The sequence below is a fragment of the Equus asinus genome, chromosome 24 (genome assembly GCF_041296235.1).
Source record: "Equus asinus isolate D_3611 breed Donkey chromosome 24, EquAss-T2T_v2, whole genome shotgun sequence".
Lineage (NCBI taxonomy): Eukaryota > Metazoa > Chordata > Mammalia > Perissodactyla > Equidae > Equus > Equus asinus.
This window is the reverse complement of record NC_091813.1, coordinates 43,584,989-43,602,113: the sequence shown is the minus strand read 5'-3', so window position 1 is coordinate 43,602,113 and position 17,125 is coordinate 43,584,989. Positions and strand designations below refer to the sequence as shown.

The 17,125-nt window shown below is 47.7% G+C and overlaps 1 protein-coding gene across 8 annotated transcripts in view; it reads left to right on the top strand.

Annotated features, from left to right (window-relative positions):
* SCML4 (Scm polycomb group protein like 4) overlaps positions 1–17,125 on the top strand; it is a 112,262-nt gene that overhangs the window by 69,601 nt on the left and 25,536 nt on the right. For 6 of the 8 annotated variants that reach the window (XR_011497643.1, XR_011497641.1, XM_014868363.3 and 3 more), the window contains 2 exons: positions 1,492–1,692; positions 6,357–6,551. Coding sequence is in view for 5 of the 8 variants with exons in the window: in XM_014868363.3 (XP_014723849.2) it covers positions 1,492–1,692; positions 6,357–6,551 (396 nt within the window). In the remaining 3 variants the exon portion in view is untranslated. Of the gene's footprint in view, positions 1–656; positions 695–1,491; positions 1,693–6,356; positions 6,552–16,324; positions 16,744–17,125 lie in introns of those variants that run through there. The other 2 variants (XM_070496171.1, XM_014868368.3) reach the window with 2 other exon arrangements.

The window sequence follows — 17,125 nt, the reverse complement described above, 5'->3', positions numbered from 1 at the left end:
CTGCTCTCCTCTCAGTCCCTAGGGCCCACCACAGGATCTTAGCACATTCTCTTCCCTCCATCTGGAATGATCACCCCTCTTGTCACCCCCCTCCTCCCTTGTGTGTCAGCTCAGTCCTCCCTCCCTGAAGAAAACCTTCACTGGCTTTCCTGCCAGGGTCCCCAGGACGGGCTCTCCCAGCACCTCCCTAGTGTTTCTCACAGCCACGGTCCCATATCACATCCTGTGATTCTCTGAGTGTGTCTGCCTCCCCTCCAGGGCCCTAAGCTCTGAGAAGCCAGGGACCATGTAGATTTGGTTTGCCATTTTCTCTGTAGGCCAGCACAGTGCCTGGCGTGAAGGTCCCTTATTAATTAGATTTTCCTCAGTTGTCTGGCATGAGTGAAAAGAGCACAGGCCTTGACATCAGAAAGACTTGAGTCCAAATCACTGTTGCATCACTAATTACAGACTTTATGAGCATCCATCTAACCACTTTAAGCCTCAGTTTCCTCATTAGTAAAGGAAGTAATAATTCCCAGGCTTCTCTTGAGAATCGAACAAGATAAAGTACATAAAGTGCCTGGAATGTAGTAGATGCTCAATAAAAACTAATTTTCTTCACCTTTGCCATTACTATTTAATCCTTCCAAAGTGCTATTGGTCTCCTCTTACAGCCCCTCTTCAACACTCCTTCGGACTAGTGGCCCCCAAGGTAAGATGCTCATACCCCGGGTGGGGGTGGGGAAGACATAAGAGCAACCGTTAGTGTACAGAAGAAAATATCACCTACCACTGATATTTATTTTTATCTTATCCTTTAAAACTTTGTATTTTTTGGTTACATTTTAAAATGTATGCAATACATTAATATAGTTAAGAATGCATATAACCTATAAATAAACACATTTTGGGGTGCGTGCTCAAAAATGTTTTACCGATGGGGGATATTACTTTGAAAGTGTGGGGACCATTGGTTGGGCTCAACTAAATGGGCAGCTGAGTGCTTGTTATCTCTGAGATTGTAAATAGCGCTGTCTTCAGAATTTCATTGAATATATACTCCTTGGAGTAATCAGCATCGTCTGATCGAGATACACAATGTGTGATCAAGATAGACAATATTTTGTGTAGCTCAATAGCTCCTTTGAAGGAGGAGGGAGGATTTTGTATGTGTGCATGCCCAGCATGGACATACATTTATGCACATGGCCCACATGGGCCTCCATAATGTCTACGATTCAGATTTGAGGATCAGAGAGGACCCTCTTGTCCATCTGTTCCTGACCAGGAGCCTCTCTTGAGAGCAAGCCCTGGCAGTTCAAGGTAATTGGCTCTTTGGCCTCTTTTACTTCCTAAATTAGGAAGAATTGGTCCCATTTGTGGCCTTTTTAGCTTTCCAAGGCCGGGGTCAAGGAGGCGTGGCGGAGGCATCCCCCGTGCACACAGGAGTAGCGCCCTGGCCTGATGGGTCCCCGATGCTGAGGGCTCTGTGGGTTTCTGCTTCCACAGTCTGCCTCTACATCAACAAGCAAGCCGACGCAGGGCCGTACCTGGAGAGGAGGAAGGTGCAGCAGCTCCCTGAGCACTTCGGGCCCGAGAGGCCGTCGGCGGTCCTGCAGCAGGCCGTGCAAGCGTGCATCGACTGCGCCCACCAGCAGAAGCTGGTCTTCTCCCTGGTCAAGCAGGGCTATGGTGGTGAGATGGTGTCAGGTAAGGCCCTGGGGCGGGTTGTACTAGGAGGGCTGTGGTTTCTGTATTTTGATTGTGGTTTCGTGACTGTGTACATTTGTCAAAACTCATAAACCCAACACCCCATAAAGAGTAAATTTTATTGTTTATAAATTACACCTCAATGCCTGACATAAAAAATAAAAGAAAACTATAGGCAAATCTTCCTTATGAATTATGAGTTTAAGATCATCTCACAATACAAGTTTTTATTAATGTTTTAAAATGCAATAATATAGGTTTTAATATTAATGGATTAAAATTGGAAAAGTACAATCTTCATAACTGATATAACCAAATCATTTGATGCTGAAGAGGAAAGTGCCATCTTCAGGCTTGGGGGACAGTGGTGTGGCTAGGGTCCGTCCTCCATCTGCTGGGCTCCAGGGGCCTTAAATAAGCCTGTGTGCTGAAGGCCTCTCTCAGGGCTCGAGGAGAAGACTCTCCCAGACCTGGACAAGAAGAATGGACCTCTGAATCCTTACTCTTAACTCCTCTCTTTCTCCCACATCCGACCTCCAACCCATCAGTAAATCCTACTGCTCTAACTTCAAAATACATCCAGAATCTAGCCACCTCTCACCACCCAGCAGCCACTCTGGTTTTTTAAAAATCTAAGTCAGATCATGCCCCTTCTCTGCCCTAAACTCTCAGTGGCTCCCATGTCACTCTGAGAAAAAGCCCACATGTTTACAAGAGCCCACAGGCCCCATGTGACCTGGCTCTGGCTACCTCTTTGATCTCCTGGCCCCTTCTCTGGAGTTCCCCGCTCTGCTCTGGCCATGCTGGCCTCCTTGTTTTTCCTGTATCCTCCAGCCACACTCCTGCCTGAGGGCCTTTGCACGTGCTGTTCTCCCTTTCTGGAATGATCTTCCCCCAGCTGTCCATGTGACTTGCTCTTGGACTTCCTTCGGGTTTCTACTCAAATGCCACATTATCGGAGAGCCCTTTCCTGGCCACGGGGTCTGAATATCAGCCCTAGTCACTATCTGTTCCCCCTCACTCTGCTTCATTCCTTTTTCACAGCACTTATCACCATGCAGGGCAGTGGGGAGAGCTCATGGGCCCAACCGCGTCTCACAAGAGGCTTCAGGGTTAATCTCTTCTCCCATCGTCACTGCCCTCCTCCAGTTTCAGCCCCAACCCAACAGCTTCCAGAGGGAGTGGAAGTTGTCAGCACAAGTGAAAGGCAGAGCTGGGAGCTCTGTCCTTTTCAAGTGTTTGCCTGCAGAGGCTCGTTCTGTGATACCCCAGACTCTCTACACAATGGGGGTCACCACCTGCCCTTAAGCCCTGGAGCACCGGGCCTTTGCAAGATGTCATGACTCAAAGGGACCGCCTGGTGTCTTCTCTGGTGCAGCATCATGGACATGGGCATGGGAGAAGGTTCCCCAGCCCTGGGGCGGTGCAGCACTGGTGCCCCTGCTGGCCAGCTATGAGAACCTCAGAGGAGAGGGGCCTCTAATGCAGCTGTGTCCTGAAGAGTTAAAGCAGGGGCATTTTATTTCACTCCGGATGCCCAGGGCTTAGGGGTGGGGAGGTTGTCCAACACGGCTTCCCCAGCTCTGATTGATTCAGCCCACCTTCTGGAGCTCCCTGTGAGCGTGAAGCTGGGTCTGACTTGCTGGTAACTGATTAAAATAGAACTTGGCAAGGCCGAGGGGCATATGTCTGACCCAGGGTGACTTTGAAGAGACTTTAGCAGATGCGAACAGAGGCAGGAGGAAGAAGCGATGCATCAAGAGAGGCCAGGAGGAGAGTCCTGTTTCTGGCCCTCCGAGAGCCCCATGGCCATTCTTCTCCTGTTTTCTGTCTGAAACCGGGTTCTCCGTCCTGGGCTACCCTCAGAGGTAAAGACCTTCTCCTTCTCCTTGCTAAATAACACGGCTCAAGACACAGACCTGGCAATAAGAGAAAGCCCCTCCTGCACTGTGTGCCCACTCTCTTGAGCGAATCCCATCTAACTGAGTGCTTTATGGTCCTGCCCCCTAAGCAGGGAGAGCTGACCCCATTTTCCCTGCTCTCTTGCTCAGCCCTTCTGTGACCTCAGGAGCCTTGGCCCTGGGGAGGACGTTCTGCAGTGCTTGGCACCAACACAAGACTGGGCGGGGCCCTGCCAAGTTTCCCTTGGCTGAGGGATTCCCAGGAAGGCCAGAGCTGAGCGCTTGGCCTCACTGTCTTGGAGAATGCAGTGGCACTGAGGGGACTCCTCGTGCCTCCTTGAGGTTGCAAGGTGGCAATGTGGCTTCCATGTTGCTAACACTGATATGGAAGCTCAGCAAGGCTGTGGTGGTACCAAGGTGTTTAGGGAGGGACTCGAGGAGAAGCAGACTCTCCCACTCTCCACCTGGAACCTGATCTTAGGGCACCGCTTTCCATACATTCCCAAGGCATAGTGCATAGCAAACGATGACGTTGGTGCTGGCACCACTGGCTAGAGGAACCAAACTGCCATGGCTGGGCCTTGGGCCACCCCAAGGGCTGAGGGAAACAGTACCACAGCACCCCAGAACCCATTCCCAGCACATCTGTTGGGGTGCCTGGCCTCAGCCACACCCTCCCAGAGGGGTGGACTTTATGATCTCGCAAACTCCATGTCTGCCTTCAGGAAGCGGACTTTTCCCACTTCTGTCATCCTCCGAGCACCTCCTGGAATGTGTGCACAATGATTTACGGGACGCCTGATGCCCCAGACCCTCCTGCTGTGGGTTCAGTCTCCATCACACCTAGTTTTTAAGGTATTGGAGGCAAGCAGCAGGGCCCACACTAAGAGGGAATTTCCAGAGTGTCTGAGTGGCCAAAGGGACCCATTTAGTGAGCATCTCGCCAGCTGTTTGCTGACTCTCCCAATCAGAGTCACTTGGAGTATTAAAACAACAGGCAAGTGCCACAGAGAGGCCATATGAGCTGGAAAAACCACTCCAGGCCCTCTTCTTAGTTTCCTCATCTGTCATATGGGGTTGTAACTGTTTGCCTACTGTCCTCGCAGGATGGTCATGAGGCCTAAATGAGGGGATAGCTAGGAAAGCTCTTGCCAAACTCTAAAGAGCTACGCAAAAGTGGATTCTTTCAATTCCTAATTAAAATGGGTGTTGTCTTTTTTTAGTTCTGAAATCAAAACTAGCTCTGGTCACCCCTGCCCCAGCCCCTGCCATGTGCTAGCCTTTGGGAGATACAGTGTAAAAAAAACCATCTGCCGCCTGGGTGTGGCCGCCATGAGGCAGAGGCCTAGGTGGGAGCAGAATGTCCTGTTTGGGATCTCCTCGTGTGTTCTTCACACCGGAGCAGGTGTGTAAGCTTCAGGGGCCGAGAGAGGGCTGTGAGGAGGATTATAGAAGGGAACATGCTGGAAGAAACTGGTGTTTCTTCTAAATTCGGGTCACCCTATAGAAATCGAGTTTGACAGCATCACTGTGGAGAAATTTTTGTTCTTCTATAAAGACTCTTCCTCAGAAAGCTAGAATGAACCCTGGACTCTGTGAGGCTGGGTTAGAGTTGGAGAACTCGGAACACAATCAGATTTATTTGAATATATCTATAGATCTAGATCGATCTATCTAATTTTAAAGAGATTGATCTAGATAGAGAAATAATTATAATGAGATAGTATACATACATACATTTCTTAGCTCTCTCCACTGAAAGGGCCCAGAACTACTGACACCCCAGTAGCAATGAGCACATCCAGTGCCCAAATCTCGGTTTCTAAATATCACTCTTCAATAAAAGGAACCAGGGCTGTTGGGCAAATGGCTGATTTTGGAGATGGGGCAGGGAAAATACAAGATGAAGCTGGAGTATCTTAAAGTGTCGGTAACCAAAGAGTTGCTAAAAAGAAAAAAATTGGGGGCATGTCATAGGGACACAGGAGTCAACCTGAAAGCCCCCAAAGGCAAAAGCTGGAAAAATTTGAGCAACAAAATAAGTAAGATCTTATTGGATACCCCACAGTACAAAAAAAACATATTGAGTCTGTACTGATATCAATAAATGATCAAAGAAAGGAAGAAAGAAACGGAGGAGAATGGGCCGTTCTTCCTCGTAGAAGAATTCCAAATGATATAGACTCTCCCATCTCCAGGAGGTGAAGCTTAATCCCTCCACTGTCCTTGAGCGTGGACCGTACCTTGTGATTTATTTCCAGGGAGTAGAATATGGAGAAATCAGAGGAGAAATGTAGCAAACGCAATCTTGGCCAAAGATCTTCCAGTGATGTCACATGGATATCATGTACCTGTAATGTGATACGATGAGAAGGGCACTTCACCTCTGTGGTCTGCCTCCCAAAAAACCTAGAATCCCAGTCAAAGCATGAGAAAAAAATCAGACAAACCCAAAGTGAGGGACATTTTTCAAAATTCCTGACAAGTACTCTTCAAAACTGTCAAGGTCATGAAAAACAAGGAAAGACTAAGAAACAGTCACAACCCAGAGGAGACTAAGGAGACATGACAGCTAAAGCCAAGCAGTCTCTGAGAGGAGATACTGGAACAGAAACAGGACATTAGTGAAAAAATAGGTGAGATCCAAATAAAGCCTAGGGAAAAACAAAACAAAGGTGAATAAACAGAAACCTCCTTCCTGGGGCTGACGGACTGTGGCTCTCTCCAGTGCCCTGCTCTGAGTTGCTGTCTGTGGTTTTCCAGTCTCGGCATCCTTTGATGGGAAACAGCACCTGCGGAGTCTGCCCGTGGTGAATAGCATCGGGTATGTCCTCCGCTTCCTCACCAAGCTGTGCCGAAGCCTCCTGTGTGATGACCTCTTCAGCCACCAGCCCTTCCCCAGGGGCTCCAGTGCCTCCGAGGAAGCCCAGGAGACCAAGGAAGGCAGGATGGAGCCAGGTAGGGTTTGTCTGTCTGTCTTCCCACGCCTGCAGGTGGTCTCAGGTGTCCCTGCCCTCCCCGGGCAGGTGAAGCTGCTGCTGAGGGAGCCACCACAGTTCCTGGGAGCTCAGCTGCTGGAGGCCCTTGGGCTGCCTCTCTGGGTGCCCGGGGAGCAGTCAGGGCTGGCCAAGACCAAGGATACCTAGACCGTTCCCACCCGGGCTGTGGTGAGAAGAGCTTGCTCCAGCTACTGAGAGCCGACATTACAGCTTTCAGGCCTGTGTTATTAGAATTTAGACACTGAGACCACATCACGTATAAATGAGAGATTTTCCTCACTCTCCTCTAATTAAGACTTTTGGGCACTTATTCATCATTGTTGAGTAGTTGAAGGACTATGAAACTAAGGAACTAAGAAATCCTAGAAAAACTAGGGCTAAGGAACCAATTATGTTGGTCCTACCTGGAGGCCTCAGGTGCCTATCATGTTCATAAAAGGTGTCTATTATGGCAGGAATTTGACCGGGCCATGACTCAAATACGTCTTCCAGTAGGAGTTATCATTTCTCTCTCATCACAGCTTGGAAAGTGAGCCAGGGGCTGAGCGCCTTTTGTCCCAACAGCCCCGGAACAGCTCAGCATAGGAAAGTGGCTGGCAGGAAGGGCAGCAAGGCCACATGGGCAAACTTGTTGCAACCTTGTCTGCCCAAGGGGCTAGACGCCAGCAGGAGGTGCTCCTTCCCCACTTGGCAGCCCTGAGTTACGGATTTGCAAAGAGTTGAACTTGACTCCAGGTTCTGGATTCCAGATTCCTAAGGATGAGCATAACTGTTGCCTGTTTGCTTTCTCCAGAAGCAGTGTTGTTGATATATAAAGAACACGCAGATAGTGAAACTGGAATCTAGAAATTACATCATTCTGCACACATTTGATGGACGCTCTTCTGTTCCAAGCACTGTGTGAGACTCTGCCTTGGAATAAGACAAATACCCGAGCTTAGGAAAGTTCTGGAGGTGCTGAGTGACCATTACAAATAATGAGAAACTGATCTGTTTGCAGGTGTGTGCTCACGGACAGGCTCAGAGCGTTCAAGACAAGGACACGTATAATTAGAGCGGCTATGTCTTAAGCTCAGGAAGACAGCAGGGCAGGATAAACTTAGATTCTTAGCGTAGATTTTCTCCGATACTGTCAACAATCTTGTCTACAATTTTTCTTTAACCTCTCTGAGTGCTGGGAAACAGGAAGGAATTTGGCCTTTACAAAGAAAGGTGCCAAATTAAATACGGTCTGTGTGAGCAGATGCTGTATACCTCTGTGCTTTTTTTGATGTCTCTATATATGTGAGTTTGGGAAAGTTTTCTCATCTTTCCAGACCTCAGTTTCCTAAATGAGGGGTTGGAGTTGCTCCTATATAATGCTCCTTCTTGTCTGACAGTCTGTGAATCTGGTCTCTCCTGTAAACCGTAGTTGACTCAGAGACGTGTTCTAAAGCTAACGTATCTTCTAGTGAATCTTGCAACGAGAATAGCAGAATGGTCTGATTTCACTTGGCAAACCCTTGAATCATTGTTCCATTGAACAAGCGTGACCCATGGGACATAATCATAAAGCCACATAATTCATGTCTCCCATTTTCCTTTAAATGTAGCCTTTGTGACCACTTCTTCCTTGTCCATGGATGAAATTTAGGACAAATCTTGCGACTTTTCTGGCTCCTTTCAGGTAACAAAACATTCTCTAGTCAATAATTCATATGTCCAGATCAGTGATAATCAAACCTTAAATTACACTCAAAGGAATGACTACTCCCTGGGGCCAGCCCAGTGGTGTAGTGGTTAAGTTTGTGTGTTCTGCTTCAGTGGCCCAGGGTTCTCAGGTTCGGATCCCAGGCGCCAACATGCACACCACTTGCCAAGCCATGCTGTGGCAGCCTCCTACATACAAAATAGAGGAAGATTGGCACAAGATGTTAGCTCAGGGTTAATCTTCCTCAGGAAAAAAAAATGGTATAACTACTCCCCATTCCCAGCTCAGACTTACCTCAGGCCAGTTGCCTGCAGCAGTAAAGGAGAGCATGATCGGCTTCTCTCCACCCCCTACCCCCACCCAGCCTTGTGTTTTTGTCCCCTCTCATACCTAGCTAAGAATGATTTAGAATCCTTCACGATCAGAGTCGGGAAAGGAGGAGAGGTCAGAGTTAGGAGGATTTTTATTTGACTAATCCTGCTGTGAGTTGGCATCATGCTCCCTGGTTCTGGCAGGTGTTTAAAGCTGGTTCTTCACCCTGTGGGCTCTTACATGGGTCCTTTCGTGTTCTACCATCTTTCATGTGCACTTTCGTTGACACAGACAAATGTAACTCTTCTCTGGCTGGTCACTTAGGATTCCTTCCACAGCCTCAAGGCGTCTTTGGGTAAATCTCTAGCTTCTTTCTGCTGAGGCCCCTTTGTGCCTCCAGACAGTCCTCTGAGAAGGAACTAAGATGATCCCACTTCAGCTCTCTCTTCTGACGGCCTGCATCTGGTCTCTGAGAAACACTCACACATCCTTTACCTAAACAAACCGGGCGCGCAGGCCAATCCCTGCAGGCACTTCCCCTTGGTTCTGCCATCAGAGCAGCCAGAATTTTAGATTTCTCACAGGAATCAAACAATAATCCATTGTGTCTCTCAAGCTCCAGGGACCAATATCAAGCTATTCACATGGCCACATGGAAGCCCTTGGGAACACACTGGACAGCTGTCTCCATAATTCATCTTCTAGGCAGCCTGTTTCTCAGCCTCTACAATTTCTCTTGCAGGCTGGACGAGGGTGGTCATCTATAGGTGTAAACCCAGCTTTCCAGCATCTCGTTTTTGCAAGGTCTGCACACTTCACTGTGGTATGGGGTGTCTTATTTTGCAGCCTCAGCCAAAACTGAAACTAAAATAGTCTCATTTTAACATCCTGTCCTGAGCCCCCTTCAGCTTTCCTTAAGTGATCACTGAGAAAACTCTTGCCTTGGTTTCCACTTTATTCTCTCCCCTTCAAACTCACCATGCTGAATGAAGTTCCAGTCTTTTCCCTGGAGTAGTATAGCTGCCTCACTTCTTCCCTTGACTGAGGCAGGGATTTCTACCTGAAAGCTGGTTTCCTTCCTAGTTGGCTTGGCTTTGGAAGAAATGACTCCCATTGTCTTCGGGAGCTCTTCCCTAACCCACGGCTGCTTTGAAAAAATGAATTGCTCCAAATCAACCAACTACATTGAAATTATTCCTCATGTCCTGGGTGTGGCAGAACTGAGAGCTGCATGTTTGATGTGTCCGGGAGCCTCAGGGAGGGTGGAGGAAGCAGCTATGGCATGTATGCCCTGAGCGGCCCCCTTGCCACGTGTCTTCCCCACCGGTCTGCCGTGGGACCTAAAATAACATTAGGAAGTTTGCCTTTAGATTAAGACATTGCCTTGTCAAAGCTCCCTTAGAGGGTAATCCATCAGATTATTATTACTTTAGATGAGGAATTAGTTTATCACTCACTTTCTCACCATTGTGTCAAGAAAAGGCAAGTATATTTATAAGAGGGAAGGAATGGAGGTCTCTGTTGATGTTAGGCCCCATATCCATCCATAGGACCCTGTTTGGTTGTTCCTAGACAAGATTATAGCTGTGAGCTCATTTGAACCAGGTCTTGCTCTGTCCCAAGGTCATTCAGTCAAAGCTGGAGTGTTCTAGGCTGGGTGCCACACAGTTAGAGGGTTTGCCAACACTCATTAGAGTGCTTCCAGAAGATAGATCATGACATGATAAGAAAATGCAAAGCCATGACACGTAAGGAACTATTAAATAAACTATGATGTTTGCGGTTGAAAAATGGATGATTCGGAGAAGACATGATTTTCTGTTCCACTTTATGACAGCAGGTCATGTGGGTTTGCACTCTGTGGTCCTGAAGGTAGATTTAATGAAACCTGAGGTCTTGCCACTCAAACTCTTGTCAGGAGCATTGTCATCACCTGAGAAAGGCAAAAGCTCAGTGGCCCTCCCATAAGCTTAAAAACAGATCCCAGGTGTTTTGAAGACACATTAAAGTTTGAGAAGCATGGACTTAAGGACTACTCTCCCAGGTAGAGAATTTGGCAGCTGAATAACCAGCTGGAACTCTCAGAAGATAGTTCCCTCAGGAGTCAGGTGGAGGTGACACTGTAAAGACCTTTGAAAAGTCAAAGCCATTCACAAGCAGAAGGGGCTGCTTGGGGGTCGTGATCTCCCCGTCATTGGTGACAAGTGTAGGTGTCCACTGGTTAGGGCCATTGGGGGAACTCTGACAATCCAGAGCAGTAGGAGCAAGATGTCCTCTCTGGTCCCTTCCAGGCTGAGAGTCGTGGCTGGAGGTGGCAGAGGACAGCCCTGGACTGCAGGAGGTCCAAGTGCCCCAGGAACCCCAGTGAGGGCGCCCCTAGTGGTAAAGGTGAGGATGCCAAGACAGGGGTGCTCTCATCAGAGCAGAGAGAGGGCTTCTTCCAACTCTCTTCCCTGACCTTTGAACTATAAACTCTCCAGCCGGATGCCCTTTCTCCAGTGTCCGGGGAAAACCAGGCGTCAGACCTACTCGCTGCCTGAATTCAGCCTGGAAGGTGGAGTTCTTGGCTTGGGATCAGGAACTTCGGTCGTTTTCCTTCAATGCTGTTAACCAACAGCCACATGTGGTTTGTGTCTAAGGAAGCAGAGCAGCTCTCCTGGTGCTTTAGGAGAAGGGAGGCAGAAATACGGATTTGATAACATTTGTGGTTATGTCAGAAGTCATGAGATGATCACGGGGAGAATTTTACCTTACCTTTGAATGTTAATAAAAAAAATCTCAATTATAAATAAGCTTTAGCCGGTGTTTCTCAAACTTTAATGTGGTCAGGAACCACCTGGGCATCTTGTTAAAATGCAGATTCTGGCTCCATGAGGCTAGGTGGGGCCTGAGAGTCTGCATTCTAACAGGTGCTTGGGTGATATGGGTGCTGCTGTTGGTTGGGGACCAAACTTCAAATGAGTGACTAAGTGTGCACTGGCAGAGTCCTGCTCCCTTAGGGAAGTTTATTCTAGGTTTTCAGCAGAGTAAGTTTCTTTGTGCTAGGACAATGCCTCCCCTGTACAAATGTTGCGACTTAAGATGAGCCAGTGTCCCGTGGGGGTGTCCATGTGCTGGAGGAGAGGAGGGGACGGGAGGGGGCAGAGTGGTCAGGTGAGGTGGCATGTGTGCAAAACCAGGTAAGAAAGAGGAGGTTGGCAGTCCTGGGGAGGAGGGCGAAAGAAAGGAAAGAATGAAGATGGGCGAATTTCTCAGTGTGGCCCAGCCGCCACCTGCGGCAGAGTGTCTGCCGCCCTGTAAGTTTCCCTGCATCCCTGCAAGGTGTCCATTTGTTCTCCCAATCCTTGCTTGTACATCGTCAATGGCGCTTAATTGGACCTTATATTGCAAGAATCTGGGTCCAGATCTCATCTCCCTGCTAGACAGACTTGGGGGCAAGGCCACGCAGTGGCCAGCAGAGCCTGAGATACAACGAATCTGCAGTAAATATTTACTGACAATTCAGTAAACGCAACGCGACAGAACAAATTGTCTGCTCACCAAGTGTAGGGGAGATAGTCTTTGGAAACCACAAATGTGATAGCTGAACTCTTCTGCAAGATCTAATTTAGTGATTGGTTTCCTGCCTTTTGAAGGTTTAACATGAAGGGAACAAATTGTTTATTTTGATGAGTAGCTTTTTTCGTACGCAGATGGCTGCGGGTGGGAGATGAGGAAGGACATTTGTTCTTGAGGCTTGTTTTCTTCCTTGGCTGGTGGTCTTTGGACCAGACACCAGAAAACGATTGGAGTAACAGACGCTCACGGTGTGTTCCATTATGGTTGAACCTATATACCCAGCATTTAGAAATCGAATCTTCTTCCTTGTTGAACTACAAATTTGTCTAACGTAATAGCTCTACAGAGAATGACTATACAGAGAATATCTTTCTGAAAGATTGTGTATTTCCAAAAGGAAATAGTTTATCAAATGGCATGAGTTCCATTATACAGAAACATCATTCAGTCAGTCAGCAAACATTTATTAAGCTTCCCCTATTTGTGGTGCGCTAAGGCCCAGAGAGCTGAGGCCACTTGTTCAGAGTCACACAGAAAGGCAGCAGAGGGGACGAAACTGAGACCAGGTCTTCTCCTCCCTGACCCTTTGCCTTTCCTCCCAAGCCGGTCTGTGGGTTTGGCCCTAATACCCAACACTTGCTGGGTGGGGTGTGTGTCCTGTTTCCCAGCTCAGAAGCCTGACTTCTGAGTCAAATGCACAAAATGGATGTTCACAAGTGGCTTGTGGTACACTTGTGTCACTTCTAGCAAAGATGTAAAGGAACAAAACAAACCCCCACCCCCGTTAGCAAGGCGGAGGCGGTAACTGCATTCCGAGTGGACTGATTCTCTCTCTCCTTCTCGGTCTCCCATCTCGGCCCCAAGGAGTGTTTTGTCCTTGTCCTTGTTCTCGGGCTACATTGTTGCTGGATGATATCCACGGGGCAGGCAGAGCCCGTCATTCTAGACACCGGGAGAACTTTCTCATCTCTACAAAACCAGGCAAAGTAGCCTACTCCATGACACTGGGCTTCGTTTGAGCCAGCATTTAAAATAATATACGAAAATGGTGGAAGGGAAAAAAGAAATGAAGGAAGGCGTGTTACTCTGGACTCCTTGCAGCTGCCGGTGTCCCAGTGCAGGCCAGTGACTGGAATATCTTGGAGCGACGTTTGTCCTGTCACAGTCATGGGCCATGTGAACACCATGAGTTGGAGAGGGGGTCATTCGGAAGGAGAACACAGTGTCAGCGTCAAGTTCAATTCTTAAGATTCCTCACAGAAAGTTTTGATGGAAAGGTTAAAAGAAGCGTCCACAAGTTCTGCAGCAAATACAAATGCTTTCATATATTTTCAGACAGATAGGTGCAGGAGAAGCCCAGCGAGAGCTCTTGCAGCACGGAGCACGGAGCGTTCCCAGTGTAGGATTCCTATCTTAGTTCTGCCTGTGTGCTATTTATTATATTTTCAATTATATCATTCATTAAAATAGAATATCTGCAGATATTTTAAAATGCTGAGCTAAAAGGGAAAAATATAACCTCTAGAGAAAACCACAGGTTTTGTAGAATTTAAAATAGATTTTTACAATGTTCAGTAATTTACTGATCCCTTTGCATTGTCTCTCTCAAGTCCTGTAGATATTGAGGGAGCACAAGATAGCTATTTAATCATTATTGGTTTGAATGAATGAATGAATGTTCCAGTTAAGTTGTTGGAACCTCCCAAGGTACTTTAAATATGAGATAAAGAGCATAATATTGAATCATGTTGACCAATTTGATAATATTTTAACAGAAAGTGTCTATATTAAAATGAAACAAAAAGAACTTAAGATGACACCCTTCTTGTCTAGGATCAGAAATAAAATCATTTTGTGTATTCAAGATGTCAACACCCTTCTTGTCTAGGATCAGAAATAAAATCATTTTGTGTATTAAAGATGTCAACACCCAAAACTTGAGGAGAAGAATGATGATGATGGTAAATCCCCAGTAGGCTTTCTACTATTTGGGAGAGCTCCTTCTGCGAGGGAGTGTGGAGGGGAAAAGAGCCTGTAAAGAAAGAGGCCATGTATAATTTCAGGTGTACATTATTATCAGTTTCTGTGTAGACTTCATCATGCTCACTACCAGTAGTCTAATTTTTATCTATCACCATACATATGTGCCTCTCTGATCTCAATAAAATAATTGAAACAAAACACAACAAGCAAAGCAGAAAAAAAAAAGCCCAAACCAGACATATACTTGTGACACCTTGTTCAGCCAGCAAAAAAAGAATATGCCATGTTTAAGAGTCATGCCTCTGGCTGCACAAACCTGTGAATATAGTCAAAGCCATTGAACTGTACACTTTAAATAGGTGAATTACACTGCATGTAAATTATATCTCAATAAAGCTGTTTTTTAAAAAAAAGAAAAAGCTGGGGCATGTGAAGACTCTTAGCTGAAAAAATACTTAAAAACAAAAAAGAGGCCATATGGACTCTTTCTTCCTACAAGGCTAGTCTCAGGAATTCTCTGAAAGACACCCCTCCCACTGCCCCGTGCCCTCTCTTCAGGTAAAAAATCTACCAGAAATCTGCTCCTTTGTTCCACGAGGCTAACTGTCCTTTATGTGACACCCCCACCCATCAAGCCCCCTTGAGCCACTCTCCAGCAAGCCAGATGATGCTGGGGACTCCTAGGTCAGCGGCGTAAGGCCTTCTGTGTCTCTGGTGGGCCCATCCAAAGAGCCTCCTACCTATGATGGAAGAATAGATGGCCTGAGGGATGGGCCAGGCTTCTAAGGAGATCCAAGGAGATGGTGACCAAGCTCTCTGATCTATACATCAGAACACAGAAAGCATAGGACTGCTGGAAACAAAGGGCCGAGCATATGAGATGTAGCCATCCCCAAATCTCCAGGGCTCACGGTAGCTGTAATTGGAGACTCTATCCATCCCTTCGGGCTGCTCCCCTGGACAGACACCCTGAGCGCCTGGAGTGGGCCCTCAGGTAATATCTGCAGGTTACCTATCCCACCACCTGCTGACCAGGCATCAGAACTAGGGTTAAAATGGCAAAGCATGCCAAGAGGATCCAGAACAACTTAGGAAACCAAGAAGCTTCTAAGGTAAACTTCGTGAACTCTCTCCTATTAGTGGACAGTTTGTGGGTCTCATAAATAAGCATTAAACTCTTTGCTGAAAAATACCCCATAAACTTCCTGGCAGAGAAATGGGCAGATATTCTACAGCAGGTACATCCTGGCCGCTATGGAATTAATAATTACAGCTTCCGATCTGGATACACAGAGTCAAGGGGAATGAAATAATCTCCTTTTCCCACCTGTATTAGTTATCTATTACTCTGTGGCAAATTACCCCCAAACTTGGTGGCTTAAAATAACATTTATCATCCCTCAGTTTCTGAGCTAGGAGTTCAGGTGCAGCTTAGCTGGGTCCCCTATCTCCAGGTCTCTCATAAGGCTGCAAGCATCTCAAAGCTCAACTAGCGAGGGATCCAGTTCCTAGCTCAGGTGTTGGCAGGATTCAGTTTCCCAGGAGCTGCTGGTTCCTTGCCATATAGTCCTTTCCACAGAGCATCTCCCAAGATGGCAGCCTGCTTCTCTAGTGTGAGGAATCCTGGAGAGGACCGTGAGCCTTCCTGAAAGTCAGGATGTCCCTTTAGAGCCAAAACTTACAAGGCATCCTCTATTCCAGGGACTCCAACATTTTCCTGATTAAGGACCACTTTTAATTTCCGCAAAGTTCTATAAAAGACCAAAAGGTGTGGGGGCTGTGGAGGGAACAGAGCATGCCTCCGGAAGGTCCCCCCACCTCTGCCCTCCCCTACCTCTTGGGAGTTCCCGTAAGCCTTGAGGCGGTGGCTCGCAACGCTGCAAAACCGTCCAGAGGGCAATTGTGGAACCTGCTCTCCTCTGCAGACGGAAAGGACGGTCATTATTCCAAACGGCTGGTTTGGGCAAAATTGCCTTTGGGCCAAATTTCTACAGGAGGAAATCAACCCATTGACTTAGAACAAAGTCTTAGGCAAAGCAGAAGCATCCCGTGGGACTAAAGAAGTTCAGGTGTCAGACATTAAAATTATGGTTGGTTTCTGTGCATCTCATTAAGCGAGAAAAAAATAGAAATGTCCTTAAATGGACCAGAGGGGAGTCATAAGGTTGACTCCGAGGGCTGAGTGATCTGAACTTAGAGACAAGCTTGAAGAGAAAATCTATACTGGCCAGGACCAGGTTAATGGAAAATTTAATTGAAGCGAATGAAATGCTCAGCCTCATAGGTGGTGTGGCCTGGTGCCCTTTGAACCAGGAAGGCTGGGACAGCAGGCTACAGAGGGCCCTAAGGGAAAACACAACGAGCTTATCTGAGCAAGAACAAGGGGCGGGACTGAGCCTGAGAAAAGAAAATCTGTAAACCTCCACCAGAGTGAAAGCCGCGTGAGAGGCTGCAAGAGGGCAGAGAGGAAATCTCCTGGTTTCTGCCCCCAAAGAGTCCCTTAGAGGTCCCGCCTGCCTCCCGCAGCACTGAGCACGTGCTGGGCACCAGCAGTGCTGGAGAAGAGCGTGCGTGAGGCTGCCTGGTGGCAGAGACACAGCCACCCGAGGTAGGATGCAATGCCCCTGTGTCACCGTCTCTGAGCAGGGGAGGGGCAGATCACTGGGGCCCTGCTCTTGTTTCCTGGGGCCTTCTCCCTCCCGTCTTCCTCTTCCTGCTTCTCTCCTTGCAGGTCTCTCTCTGTATTCCAGAGCCGACTGGCTGTGCTCCTCAGGCGGGGGTACCTGGGGAAGCATCGGGGAATAGTTGTTCCACAGCTATTCGAGTGGTGGTGTTCTCGGCTGACTGTATGACCTCCTTTTCTAACCTGGGTTTCAGGACTGGGCATCAGCAGTGCTGCTGTCTCTTTAAGCAGCCAGGCCGTTCACACGTGGAGCCCTCTGGACACTGTTCCAGTGGTTTGACCCTCTCGCCAGCCTGGGCAGGGCTGT